This window comes from Amphiura filiformis, chromosome 4 (assembly GCF_039555335.1).
Source record: "Amphiura filiformis chromosome 4, Afil_fr2py, whole genome shotgun sequence".
Lineage (NCBI taxonomy): Eukaryota > Metazoa > Echinodermata > Ophiuroidea > Amphilepidida > Amphiuridae > Amphiura > Amphiura filiformis.
In genome coordinates this window covers 27,620,069-27,635,576 of record NC_092631.1, presented here as the reverse complement: position 1 = coordinate 27,635,576, position 15,508 = coordinate 27,620,069, and the positions used below count along the sequence as shown (strand labels likewise).

Genomic DNA, 15,508 nt, shown 5'->3' with positions numbered 1-15,508 from the left:
GTCGTCATGGTTGAAGCTGACACTCTAACTTTTCCAACTTTGTGAGAACCATGCTGGTTTAAGACATTGTTCGTGTAAGTAAAATAATATTGTTTGTAAATTATACAGTGGATTTAATGATGAATTAGTTATTTAAAGAAAGCTTGGCTTGTGATAGTTTAAATTATTTTTTTGGCGGGAAAATCAAATTTAGATTTTCATAGTGTGATAAATTCTGCATTCAGTATAAAGTTCCAAATTAAAAATAGTTGAATTGGTGTTCAACATATCATGTAATTTTGTGTCGAGATTGACAATTTAAATCATCCTGCTGTAGAGCCATAAACTTCAGGAATTTAAAATATATCTTGTGGAACTAGCCTTGTGTGAATGTTGTAAAGAAGTTCCATATCTTTCATTAATCAAAGAAAGAAGTCAGTAGTAAATTCTGTGGCTCATTTGGAAATATGAAAGTCTTCCAGATAGAATATTGTGTGAAGTTTATCATATGAACTTGAAAACAAATCCTAGTCACGGATTCATTAATTGTATTTATACAGCCGTACATGGGTGTGTATACTCTACTCTTGGACTTGGACGTTGGGAACTGTTGTTTTCGTCGACATACTGCATTCCATGTAATTCCATGTTGGTTGAACTAGGCGTGGCTACATGTTGTGGCATAATTGGGAATGGATTCAACGCACTGTATAACTGCCAACGTTGTGATGGAACTCTAGTCATGTAACGACGTTTAAAACGTATCCTTTCCAAGTGCACTATGGTATATTTTTTTTATCGCGAATGATTAAATTGAGTATACTCATTAATTAGTTTCATCTGACTAGTCATAATATATTTAACCGTTATTGCCATTGTGATATGTATTTATTTTTCATGTGTATCAAGAGAACTTTTTTTTAAAGTATTTATTACAATCCTTTTGTTGCGTGACATTATTCCGTTTCTTTGTTGTTCACATTATTGCTGCGTGGCTTAGCTTAGCGTCGGTTGGGAATTTCAGTCCAATCCTGACAGGTTTTATTTTCCCCCATGTGCATGATGTCACTGGGATGTGGATAACAGTGAAAACTTTTGTTTTGACTCATTATTTGTCATAACTCAATAATTGCAATACATATAAATATATAACTATAAATGTGACCAGTGGCTTCCTTGATTCATTTCCTTGACTCATTTCCTAAAAGGTCAATGTATTGCTTTGACTTGTCTTAAATACATTAATTTGATCTTTTCACTCAAAGACCCACTCAGATACATCAAGTCATATTTGAAATTAGTTTTGAAAATATTAGACGTACAATATGTCCACTTGCCATGTTATTTACTTGAATTGTTACCTTGTGAGCAGCCTTATTCTATAGCACCTATCGACTGCTCTGTGCCATAAGTGGCAAGTGTAATATCTGCCCTGTGAACATTTGGCAATTTACACACAGTATATGGTACTCATCTACACATGGCAGCCACACATGGCAGCTATTGCTCTTACCTACTTCTGGCACTGAGGCCTAAAAAAATTGCTTGATTGGCGTAACCCAACTGACCCTAAAAATAGGCCCAACCCTACATTGTAGACTTTGTTTCTTATTTTTATGCAAAAAATTTATAAAAAAAACATCTAAAAAAATTAAAGTTAAAAAAAGAAAAGAAAAAAGTTCCAAGGCCTTTATCAAACACAATTAAAGCTTAAAATGTGTGTAAAAAAACCTTTTAAAAAAGCTGACCAACCTACCCAAATTCTTATTTATGTTACGCCAATCAAACAATTTTTTTTAGGTCTGAGCAGTATACAAATACAACATGTTTTGAGGGGAAGTAGTCAAAACTACTGGTCCCGAGGTGTTGGATGATTTGACTATTTTTTGTTTTACTATACCTCATAAATATCTTCACTATCACGGTAAAATCGTAAACAAAAGTCAAAACACACACTAGTCAACGTGCCGGCCGGCATGGTAAATAAGCTTAATATTTTGCTTACCTGATTTTATTGCAGGATTTCTGTTCAATTGATATTTACATTTTGACCTATATTCAAATTTTCTTTTGAACTTTCCATAATAACATTTTGTTTCATTAAACGTCAAATTCGTGTGTTATTATCCATCGGTAATCTCGGCAAAATAACTGCAGCAGACGCCATTTTCACGATAAACGCATCTGCAGAATAGCCGTGTGTAGCATATTGCTACGTCTGAAGGAACGGTGACGCTGGGTCGAGACACCGTGTGGTAGTAAAGTGCGGAAGTTTTACTACTTCCCGCGTTCGCGTAATTGCACAGGCGCGGGGAAGTAGTCAAAATACCGTACTCGGACGCTGGCGCTATTAACCAATAAGATGTCTGGATTACCTAATAAATATTTATGAGGTATAGTAATAGTTACTTACCAGCTTCCACATCTCTCTCAATATTCTTGAAGGATGGATAATAGCTGCTCTCTGTCCTCTCAAGAATCGCTTTCATCTTACAAACCTTGGGACAACGAAGCTGTAGAGGCATAAAACATATCAATATTGTTTATGTATGATATGATTTTATTAGCACAAAATTGCGGCCCGGAGGCCAAATTACATTGCACACAAAATATAAACAAAAACAACAATGATAAAAGTATTTTATATAACACATATTAAATAAATATAAACAACAAAAGAGATCAGAACTCAAGGTATCCAAAAAGAAACAGGACCCACAGCAAGGCAATGCAGGACAGGAGTCATTATATACTATAAATTAGTATGATGATTCTAACTTCAGGTACACTGTATTTTGAATAGTTATCTATGCATAGATTCCCATTTTTTTGTAACAATAATGTCATAATTTTAATATGTCTTCAAGACGGTTTAAGGTGGTACTACACTCCTGTCCAATTTTGTGCCTATTTTTGCATTTTTCTCAAAAATTATAGCACATTAGTGACAAGTAAGATCTGTATATTATAGGGGCAAGGACTACAACTACTGTACTGAAAATTCAACAACTCAAAGCAAATAGTTATTGATTTATTGATCAATGCAAAAAATGAGAAAAATGCAAAAATGGGCACAAAATTGTGCAGGGGTTTAGTACCCCTAAAAGGTCAGCAATTATAATAGGGTTGGTATTTTCACATGAAGTAGGTCAGTGTTTTAGGTTGGAAATGTGAGGACCTGCTTAAGGATGGCAACATTTGATAGTATCATACAGCCCCCGGAGCCCTGCAAGTATAGAATAAATGTGTCACACAAATTAATTGTATTGTTTAAATACCTGTTGGAATATGCAGTCCAGATTTTCATATTTGTTCTTCCAGAATTGGATTTCCACTTCAGGTCCTGGGTTCAAGCCTTGTAACAACGGTTGGGCTGAGTCTCTTTTGAGGACATCTCGGATCTGATGGCTCCAGTCAATAATGACAGACTCTATAGCGTGAACAAGACTCCGATCACAGAAGTGATCTCTGTTTAATTGGATGAGAAATATCAAATGTTAAATCATACAATATGGCATTTAATTGTCACAGAAATACAGTAAGCCAAAAAAGGATTAAGGAACCAGTTTTGTTCACCCCTGTATATCCTAAATAAAGAAAAATATGTCAAAATTAAAACAAGCAGCCAATACCTGTACTCTTTACTGATTCAAGACCTTATTTGTTGAAATTGGTTGAGAATTAAAGAAATGGTTATCTGAAACCTAATGAAGAAACGAAATCAAAACTTGCACTTTTGTGTTCTAATCAATGAAAGCATGAGGCTAGTTTTAACATGCTAATCAATGGAATCGCGGCACTAGTTCCCTTCTTCACAAACGCTTTGTGTACAAATCAATATGGCATGCAATGGAGCAAACTGCAAATTTTACATTTTTAAATTTTGAATCATTGCGTCTTTATTTCTTAAACAATTTCAACGAATGAGGTCTTAACTTTGAGCTAAAAGATGCAGCTATTGGCTGCTGGTTCCAATTATGACATACATCCGTCTTTGTTTAGGTATACAGGATGTGAACACAACTGGTACCTTAATTCTTTGGAAATGAATTTAAATAAAATAAATAACTTCTGGAATTTCAATTACCCAGATTTATGACCCATTTCAGCCGCAGCTCCATTCTCTTCCACTTGTTCTGAGCCAACAGGTAGCGGTAGAAGCGTCTTGCCTTGCACCTGTCCTGCGACCACATACACGTTGCTTTTGAGTTGGTTAACATGACGTAGGACATCTTGGGACACCACGGTGGGCCACGTCTCGTGATTTCTTGGGTTTGACAACAGTGGAACAAGAACCTGAAAATTGGAAGAAAATTATAATATAAATTGTTCAATCACTCTTTATTAGTCATCAAAAATATTTCAAAATTAGCACACCCCCAGTAACACATGGGCTGTATTAACACATCAAGCAAGCAGGATCTGCAAAGACAACAAAAAACCACAGCATATAATATTTTAAAATTTATTGATCACAATTGTTTACCATGAAATAAAAAAAGGAATAATTGAGCACAAGATAACAGGACAGGAAATGTCATTTACATGTAATTCACAGTAATATTTTGATGTAAATAATGACGCATAACGTGGTTTCTGAACTTATAAAATATTTGGACAGTTTAGTCCTAAACCTTTTAACATTTTCCGAGGCGCGGAAGTACACCAAATTGGTGTTTATGACCTTTGACATTCTTTTGTGGAGAGTGACATGGTCTTTCAATTCACCCCGAGTGTCCTTGAAAGGCTTGACTATGCTTCAGTGGTCATGAAAGAATTCAAAAGATAACCTAGCTTTTTCCCAATAATCCCAAACTATTGTCTGTCTGAATTTAACTGCACCTCGGAAGATGTATGGTAAGAACTCAGTCCTCAAATGATAGTCATATAACAGTCCTCAAATGATAGTCATATAACAACCAAAAAATAGTGACTGACTATCATTGAGGACTGAGTTCCGCAGTCTATTCACTGGTCAGTGGTGTATATATTGCTTTGTCATGTTCGTTGCAACTTGCCGGATCTTCAGATTTGACAATTGTCGACAATGGAAATTTTACTAGACAAAAGCCCTAGTTTACAGCAATCAATGCAATACAATGCATTTACAGTCAATCAATACAATGCAATGCATTCATGATGATTCATCACCATGATCACTCAGTTCCATGGCATGATGATACAGGCATGACTAGTCACGATTATCAAACTTTCAGTTTCCCACGCGTTTGAACGAGAATTGGATTGCGGACTTTTTCGATGTCTAGTGAGCAAATTTTTTCAATATTTTGAGAAAATGATGTCAAATTTTCTATTCTGTATTGTTTGGTAATAATGTCTTTTGCCAATGGTATGTTTAAAGTTGTAATTTTGTGTTTTTGATCGCAAAGATCGGATATTTTCGTTCGATTCGAATTCTGAACCCTTCGCAAGGGTGCCGATTTCGCATAACTTTGACGATAATTTTGCCTTTTGGACACTAAAATGCTTTCGATCCTTAATTTTGTTTCAACCGAGTCTTAAATTAGCAAGCACTATACGGTTGGTACCACTTTTATATACATTGATGAAATTTTAAAGATTTTTTTCAAGTTTCTAACGGCGTATAAATCGTTAAGTGTGTATTTCCCATTGACATCCAAAATGGCGTAAGCCAGTCCTCAATATACATAGGTACGGCGTATAGGACTGGCAAGCGAGTCTAGGCATGACATAGTTATAGACGGGTCACGGTTCAGTCTTCAGAATTATGCACCACACCACCAGCAAATTTGTAATCCCGGCTTTGTAATGTCAATGCACTATTTTTTTACCATGGATATGCACACTTTTCGCCAGCATTATTATACAATACACTTACATAAGTTACAATTCTGATTAGGAACAGAGCAATTACTTACAAATCATAATAAAATAATATAAATAGGCCTTCAGAACTTCAAATTTCCAATTTTGCCGGACTTTGTTATATACAGCCCGTCAATCTTGGTTATGGGCGCACACTACTAAATAATCGCCCCATTAAAAACGTCGGTCGAAGTTTTGCCACAAGTTTAAAAAAATAACGGTTAGTTCATGAAAAAGAAGAAGTGAAATTTAGCAAAACGCGACGAGGTTTATTTGCCCGTAAGAGAGCTCTATTGTTCCGCTATTGTATCCGCTATTGTATCCACTATTGTATTCTATTCATAAAAGCTACTGCAAGAATCGCGGCAATCCCTGATATTGCTGATGTCTACCGCCGGCGTTTCGCATTTATTAACAATCAAAATTATCCCATACTCTTACATTTATAGTCTTATTCTCACCTTTTTTATAATATTCAGAAATTGCAATTCGGAAAACTACAAACTTTGAAAGTGAAATATATTTACCATCGAAAATATATCATATTTAAATTCTATACAATCTATAGATACCCAACCCAGAAGTACCCATTTATTTTCTAAATTTTGGAGTGAACACGATAATGCGATTGATTTTCTTACACGTAAAATACGGCCAATTCAGAGAGAAAATCTTGTTTCACGTATAGGGCCAGCTAAGGGCCTACTATAGACATTTTCTTTTTGTTGGCTGGCCGCTGAGCTACATCTTTTACTAATTATAGATACGTCAAAACGTGTTCCCATGTTGAAAGTGTACAAGCTATTTCTACTTGCTTTAGAGAGAGCACAATTGAATGAAGACGATTTATTTATGCCAGGATTTCATTTAATATAACTATTTTTTATTTTAATAATACCCCATACCTAACAAGAACATAAGGAAATATTGTAAAGGCCATAAATATACGCACTCATGCATAGGGAGACAAACATGATAAAGTTAATCTGTACTTTTCATTCTCGTTCATTAACCTTTGGAACATCGTGTTGTTCAACGATGTTTTAATATAAAATTATACACTGACATTTCGTACAAAAGTACTTTATCAAAGTAAGCAAAATAGAGAATGTCTGCGAGCGCGGAAAATAAAAATGAGAAACGCGATGTTAAAAGGTGCGTACTAGAAATGGCGCAACACGCAAATTAAAGCAGCGCGAGCAAAAGCAGTCGCAGACAAACTCTAGATATTAAATGAAATGCAAAGAAAGAGGAAGAGAGACTGATGAAAATAAAGGAAGAAAGTAAAGAATGAACAAAAAAGAGAAAATAGAAAGAAAGAAAAAAAAAGAAAGGAGGAAAGAAAGAAAGGAAGGAAAAGAAATGAGAAGAAAGAAATAAAGAAAGAAAAAAGGAAAGGAAAGAATGAAAGTAGGCCTATGAAAGAAAGAAAGAAAATAAGAAAGAAAGAAAGAGAGAAAGAAAGAAAGAAAGAAAGAACGAAAAAGAAAAAAGAAAGAAAAAAGAGGAAGAAAGAAAGAAAGAAAGAAAGAAAGAAGGAGAGAAAGAAAGGAAGGAAGAAAGAAAGAATGAAAGAAAGGAAAAAAGCAAGGAAGGAAAATGAAAAGAGAAGAAAGAAATAAAGAAAAGAAAAAGAAATAAAAAGGAAAGGAATAATGAAAGTAGGCCTATGATAGAAAGAAAGAAAACCGAAAGAAAGGAGGTAAGAAAGAAAGAGAGAAAGAAAGAAGGGGAGAAAGAAAGGAAATTAAAGTTTGAATGCAGAAAATTGGACATTAAGTCCAATGCTATCAGGGCAAGCAAGGGTGCCGTAATGGCATATAGTATGTTTAAATTGATTGATTGATTGTATGTTGTTCCTTCAACCAACGCTAGTGATCTGAACCTGAGGTTTGGAGAAAGCCAGTGACTTTATATATTTTCTAGACATTAGATCTGTTTCATAATTTATTTTATTCAAAAAGAAAAACGTCAAGTGTTCAAACTTTAAAGCTCTTTTTCTCGAAACAGCGATTTTAATTTCAAGTTAGATCATTTTACCAAATCAGGGCCGAATTAGGCTGTTTAGCTTAATCATGTGAAGTGACCTCTTGAAATGATATCACACTGATCAGACTGATCTTTATGTTATTACAGTGAGGCCTCACAAAAAGTGAACGATGTTATAGCTTTGAGGGCTAACAAACCAACACCGCCAAATTCGACTGACGTGTGTACAACGTGGGAAGCTATGAGGAAATTGAACACTCGTTGTCTGATCATGCATGTGTTTATGGTTATGGATAACGGTTACTTAGCAGCTCTCGTTCTGCTTGGGTTTATTGAATACACTCTATATATAGTCATCAATATGTCGTTTCAGTCCCTCGCTGAACTATTGGGTTCAGCTATTAATTTTTAAATAATTCTTACCCCATGCAGCTGATTGGGGTGGTTATGGGTCGTCAAAACCACTAACCGCGAAATGAAGATATCGAACTAGTTTGCCCCGCAGGGTTAAAAAGAACCACGAACCGCGAAATATGGATATCCAATTAGTTTGCCCATCGAAGCTTCAAAAAAACCACTCATCCCGAAATATGGATATCCAACTAGTTTGCCCAGCAGGGCTACAAAGAACCATTAACCATTTACTTCAAAAAAGAATTAATATCTACCAAAAAACGTTTCAAAACGTAAAAGGGGCCAAAGTTTAAAAAATCTTTCCTGTGTGGCTTTTCACCCTTTTTTAAACTTGGTCCCATTTATGAAATTTATGAAAGACCCATATGAAGTCATCTTTAGGATACTTGTTTGTTTTCTTAGTTGTCATTGTTAATTTTGTAGAGTAAATGAATTAATGTTCGTGCGTGATTGAAGTTTTTCCGTAAAGACGTTATAATGTATTTTGATTTAAGCATAAGTAGCAAATACTCACTTTGTTAAATTCTTCATCGTCTTGTGCGATTCTGCGCCTCATGTACAGATGTAGGGCCTATATGCAAGTTGACAGACAGTCAATTTGCTAAGTATATATAATAATCTACTACTCTCTATGAACACGCAATATAATAAAACATAAACCTTCAAATGATTTTGATAATACATAGCCTATGCTTTTGAACAGTCTTAAACCTAAATTACTACTATACTGAATGGGACCAAGTTTAAAAAAGGGTGAAAAGCCACACAGGAAAGATTTTTTAAACTTTGGCCCCTTTTTACGTTTTGAAACGTTTTTTGGTAGATTGAAATACGTGTAAAACACCGGATTTCTTTGCTCGTTTTTAGGCATTTTCGGCGCTTTTGAGATATTTTATGATAACCAGTCGATTGCAAATCGATGCAAGTTTAACATATGTTATGGGTAGTCTTCATTGAAATATGTTTCAATGTAGGCCTATCGTAGGCCTACGGGTGGGATATAGGCGGGCGTTTTTAAAAACAGCACCAATACCATTTTTGACCTGTTTCTACCTTGAAAACCCATTACCCGTGTGAAGTAAGCCCAGCCCAGTGATCACTTGCGATAATCAATTTATAGGAAAACTATTGGGTGCACTTATTCCATTCGAACAATGCCACATTTGATTCTGATCGGCAAGCTCCGGCACAAACTTCCACACAACGCGTACGCGATGGGAGTTCGAGGGGAGTTCATAACACATTATTTCCAGGTTCAATAGGCTAAACACTAAACAGTTTTGGAGTTGATGTACACGTTTGTGGAAGTGCTACAAATATTTAAAGATCTTTGTTGAGAATTATGAACAAATTGAGAGATAATATAAAGTATATTTAAATTATTTATTGTTATTTAAAAAAGAATGTTTTTTACAAGCCTGATAGCAGAAAACCATGATGAAAATAGGCTTAAATGCAAATTAATGTAGGCCTAATCTCACTTACCCCAAACAAATCCACTTGGGTTAAGTGGGACGGTGGTTCTTTAAATGTGTTGTTGATAGAAACAAAAACAAAACAAACTAAAACAAAATTAAATTAATACGTTAAATTGCATAATTAGCCCTATAGGACCTAATGTTGCGCCAACAAGCTCAAAAATTAATACTGAACATGCCTATTGAATGAGTTGATTGTTGATTTTGAGGCTAAAAATCGAAAATCATTGGTTTTGTTTAGTTACCAACAACCAACAAAATACGAAAGAAAAATCATGAAAAAAATAAACATAATAATAATATGATTATATTTTAATATTATAATTTTCGGATTTATAATTTTAGGATTTTCACTATATTTTCACACACAAATTCCCCCCCCCCCCGCCATATCAAAGAGAAATCAAGGGACCATCTTCAATATAAAAGCCGAATATATCGAATGTTGTATGGCTCATACATAGTGTATCAAAATGATTGGTACCGGGATATGTGACATTTTAAAACAATATATCAAAAATATAAAATGGCTAATTAATATATTTTTGTACTATAAATAGAAAGGGGCATATGTTAACTTACTGATAATATGAAGATAATACTAGGTTGATGCATCTGGGAGATATTGTCATTTAAACGAAGATCGACGTAATCATGGTTTTACTTACACACTTGTTAAGATGAATAGGTTCACTGCTTGAACTATTTATTGCATACATGCTCTTAATCAATATCTCACTTCGTCCACATAACATAAAATTGCTTTACACATACTTTTAAAAAGATGTCATGCCCCCACCTTGAATTCACCATTCCTATATTTTATGTCCCCCCTATTAAGGTCAATAATTCATGTCCTTCCCCTCAAGTCAATCAAAAAATGTCGCATCTCCCCTAAAATGCTCCGTACCCCTGACGTATTGCAATGTGATTATTCCCTAAATTTCAAATATTTTTGTGAAAAGAATAAGATTAAAAAGATGGGGTGGGGGAGTCCTGCAAATAACTGAAGATGATCTTCATGGTCTAAATCAAGGATAATCAAAATTCAAAAAACCCTTTATCAAATTGTGTAGGCCTATACTCATAGCACCTAAACCTAGGCCTATATGGGGTAGGGGGTCTTTAAAAGCCATTTCCCCCGCTATTATATAGCCCCAATGAGCTGAAATTCAAATATTGTGATCATAATAAGATTTTAAAAAATTGGGGGTCCCCAATAACTGGAGTTAATCTTCATAGACTATAAAATCAAGGGATTGTCTTCAATAAAAAAAACCGAATATATAATGTTGTACGGTGTTACGAGTCGTACTTGACTCAAGGCCAAAATCACCTTTTACCCGAACTCACACGAATGCACAACACAAATACACTGGTTGGTTAAGCCAACAAAATCTAAGTCTTTAATTGAAAGCACGTACATGTAAGGGGGCTGGCATTTTCTTCGGAAGGGGGGGGGGGGGTCCCAAAAATACTGGGGGGGGTCATAGAATTTTCAGACCAAAAATAGGGGGGGTTATAATTTTTTTAACACCCAAAGTAGGGGGGGTTATAGAATTATTAAGGGCTGGTGACTCAAAATTTTCTCGCGCTGCGCGCGCATTCTTTAACTTCGTAATCGAAATGTGCATACAATCTATGCAAATTTTTTACACGCCCGCGCGCCTTCTTTACACTTACAATAAAAATTTTAACGCGCTCCACACACTTTCTTCACTTTTAAGTTTTGACGCGCTCCGCGCCTTAGTTCCGGCAATGAATAATTTTTCTTGAGTCTGTGTAGTTGGAAGGGGGGTCATAAAATTTTTCGACCCGCGATAGGGGGGGTCGTAAAAAAAATTTGCCCGCGATAGTGGGGGGTCATAAAAAATTGACTCCGGTCACCGACATATTTGTGACCCCCCCCTTCCGAAGAAAATGCCAGCCCCCTAATATGATTGGTACAATATATCACAACAAATGTACATACACAATAATGAAATATAATCACTCTTTAACTATTTAGTACTTAGCCAGCATTCTTCTTCCTGGTGATCATAAAGTTCTTGCAATGTTCTGGACGATGATGTAATATATCCTTGTTCACTTGTCCTGCGAAAATCAGCGAAGTCCAGGATACACTTGAGTTTATAAATATCCTTGTGTATGAAATCCTCACACAAAAATGGTGTTGCTTTCTCCTCTTGCCGTTATCTCCTTGCGATGCAGTTGTCCCCACTTATTTTGACAGTTGCGTTGAATCAAAACACCAGACTTCAGCAAGTCGACAGAAGAATATATATTCCTTTCTTGGAAGAAGTACGTTCTTTGACGTATTCTAGATCTTCTCCGACAACACTGGCAAATAGTAGTACTTTCACTACATAAAATATTTCTGGTTTGCAATTTCCTTTCTTTGAAGGAATTGGACTGTAAGCATATTAGCTAGCTAGCCCAGATCAACACTATCAACTGTGACAATAATTGTGTTTACATTTTCTTATATATCAAGCAATGGGAAAAACCCCATCCTATCAATGGGCTATTACTACCTTCACACTATCCTGCAGTCTGGGAAATTCCCAAGTCTTAATTATAACATTAACCTTTCACATGACATCATTTCCTGAGGGGAATCCCGTGACATCATCTTCAATTTACAATCTCTAGGGGTATTACCATATGATCCAAAATTAGAAATGATTCAATTTGTTTTTGATCAAGTTGATGCAAGAAAGGGGAATCCCTAAAATGTCTCATAAAATAGATTTTAATTTTACACAGACATGACAGAGATAAATCATCAAATTAAATTACTCAGGGCACATCACAACGGCTCATAGCATGTAAACCTATATAGGGTAGGGGCCTTTAAAAGCCCTTTCCCCCGCTATTATACGGCCCGATGTGTTGTTATATGTCAGTATGTTCATAGCACATAAACTTAGGGGGGGCTCTTTTTAAAAGCCCTTTCCTCGCTATTAGATAGCACAATGAGCTCAAATTCAATTATTGTGAACAGAATATTGTAAAGAAAAAAAATGGGGGGGCTATAACTGAAGATGATCTTCATGGTCTAAATCAAGGGATCATCTGCAATAAAAGCCCTTATTTAAACCTAGGGGGGGGATTAAAAGCCCTTTTCCCCATGATTAGATAGCCCAATGAGCTAAAATTCAAATATTGTGAACAGAATAAGATAAAGGAAAATATTGGGGGGGTCACCCAATAACTGAAGACGATCTTCGTGGTTAAATAAAAGGATCATCTTCAATAAATGCCGAATATATCGAATGTTGTACGGCTCATATCACGTAAACCTATATGGGTAGGGGGTCTTTAAAAGCCTTTTCCCCCTCTATTAGATAACCCAATGAGCTGAAATTCAAATTTTGTAATCAGAATAAGATAAAAAAAATTGGGGTCCACCCAATAACTGGAGATGATCTTAATGGTCTAAATCAAGGGACCATCTTCAATATAAAAGCCGAATATATCGAATGTTGTATGGCTCATAGCACGTAAACCTATATGGGATAGGGTAAAGCCATGATTTCTCCGTGATACGGAAAAACGGAAAAATCACGGAATTCGGGGTTTGCTCACGGAAATTTGAAAATGCCACAAAGTATAGTGAAAATCTGTGTAAAATGTCTAACTTTTGTGTTGATTTCCAAAAAACAACAAAGAAAAGTGATAATTTAGCAGTAATCAACCATTAAACAATCCATTCTAGCATTTATTCTAGGCCTACGATGCAAGATTCTGTCCGATACAGCTATCGGAAGTACACACAAGGTTTGCGATGTAATCGTGATGTATCATGGGAAAATCGTGATGTATCATGGGAAAAGGTCGACATCCAAGTCCGCGCAATACGAATATTACCATGCTATTACATAGGGCCTGCACTTTGGCTCGACATTTGAAATGGGCGTGAATTCATTTTTGGATACGCCCCTATTATATTTAGGTAATACTCGACTCACACATATTCCCTATACGGTTATACATGTACCACATGTAGTAAATCTGTCTGCTTTATCTGTATTGTGCCGTTCTTAAGCAAATAGTTAAACACGATTTCATCAAACATTATAACAATAGCTCTTTTACAGTGTGCAATCATCCCGGGCAATAATTGGGCAATAATAGAGGATGTGCGTGAAATTATTGATTGGCTCCATACAAAGGATTTGAACCGGTGTCCTTCACCGTAATCATGGCGCAATGCAGTGCATTCAATCAAACGTTGTCGTCAACCTATTTGATCGTATAATAGTGCATTTGTTATGTGTGTGAGACGAGCTGTCGCAGTAGATTGCAATTCAGCATCGAAGTGGTTACGTAATTCTCTTGGTTACCGGATCACGCTACTTTGGTATGCCTTCGAGTGCCATATACTTTATGTGGTGATCATTTCGATCGTGGTTCATTACTCTAGCGCGTGATCCCGTTGACATAGTAACATTACGTAACTTCGATACTGAATAGCTTCTAATCATGCTTTTGTTGAATGAATTTGAGTACTCCGCCATATTTACGGTATGCTACGTCATAATCTAGGTGATTATTTGCATTGGATGTCTTGAATACGCTGGCGAAGTTGTGTAATAATCGGATTAATGCTATAACAGTAGGTGAATACAAGTTTTGAATATATCGCGTTACAAAGCCCCATTCAGTGATACGTCATAATCTATGGTGATTGTTTGCATTAGATGTCTTGAATATGCTGGCGAAGTTGTGTACGGTAATAATCGGACTAATGCTATAACAGTAGGTGAATACAAGTTTTGAACTCAGTTTAGAACTCAGTCGTCAAATGATCATTACTGACTATATCATTGAAGAATGAGTTCCGCAGTCTAGTACAAAATCTAAATTTTGATGATTTTTACGATCGTCCGGATGAAAAAATCACTGAATGGGCCGTTAGTTCCCTCCTCTCCTTACCCTGGCAATATGAATCAAAGAAACAATTAAATAAAACAAGAAAAAAAAAGACAAAAAAAAGGAACAACAAAAGAAAAACAAATATGAAAAGTTCGAACAATATTTGGTTTATAAAATTAATGTGACCGTGATGAGGCTCGAACTCACCACCTTCCGATTTAAAGTTCGAAGCGCTCGTGTACCAAATTCTGATGCCTTACCAAGTGAGCTATGCTCCTGAGATACGAAATAAAAATAAAATAATACACTGTATACCTGCTTGTGTCGGTAATTGATTTGCTCATATTCCATAATGGTACAGTGCAACAGAGCAAAAATGCCCATAATTTAAAAGCTATATAATTTATGAACAATATACACTACACATAAAAATACTAATACAAGGGCATTTCAACATAAGAATCCAAACAATTAAGTACCAACATGCACAGCTTTGTCCTTATATCACATTTTGGTTTTTAACAAAATGTTATCAAACCTCTACTGCGATTGGCAGCTGCACAAGGCATCTCTTTGATAGCTGATAATGGCCATCCATTCAGCAAGTGGCTACTAACTGACCTTGACAGGCTTGAATGAGCACTGTCATCTGCTACAAAACCATCACACTCTAGGTTTGACAATGGAGTGAAAGACTATTATTATTGATTAGGCGCGGATTTTAAAAGTACAGCTCCTATGCTTGTATAGCAAAAAATTGGAATAGTAGGCCTATGTTTGGAGTCATGTAACTAAAATACTAAATGCATTCTGCAAAATGTGCTCTATCTGACCAATTTATAAAGCATTTCATTAGCTTTAATTTGACACATTGTTTGACATGTTTGGAATTATGGTAAATCATTAAATAAAATATTTATTAA

General features: G+C 35.6%; 1 protein-coding gene across 1 annotated transcript in view; it reads right to left on the bottom strand.

Moving 5' to 3' along the window:
* The window catches only part of LOC140150764 (dynein beta chain, ciliary-like), a 143,069-nt gene that overhangs the window by 99,154 nt on the left and 28,407 nt on the right, over nt 1-15,508 (bottom strand). The window contains exons 2-4 of the mRNA XM_072172866.1: nt 4,067-4,275; nt 3,258-3,447; nt 2,393-2,492 (exon numbers count right to left, since the gene is read on the bottom strand). Of these exons, the coding sequence (XP_072028967.1) occupies nt 2,393-2,492; nt 3,258-3,447; nt 4,067-4,275 (499 nt within the window). The remainder of the gene's footprint in view (nt 1-2,392; nt 2,493-3,257; nt 3,448-4,066; nt 4,276-15,508) is intronic.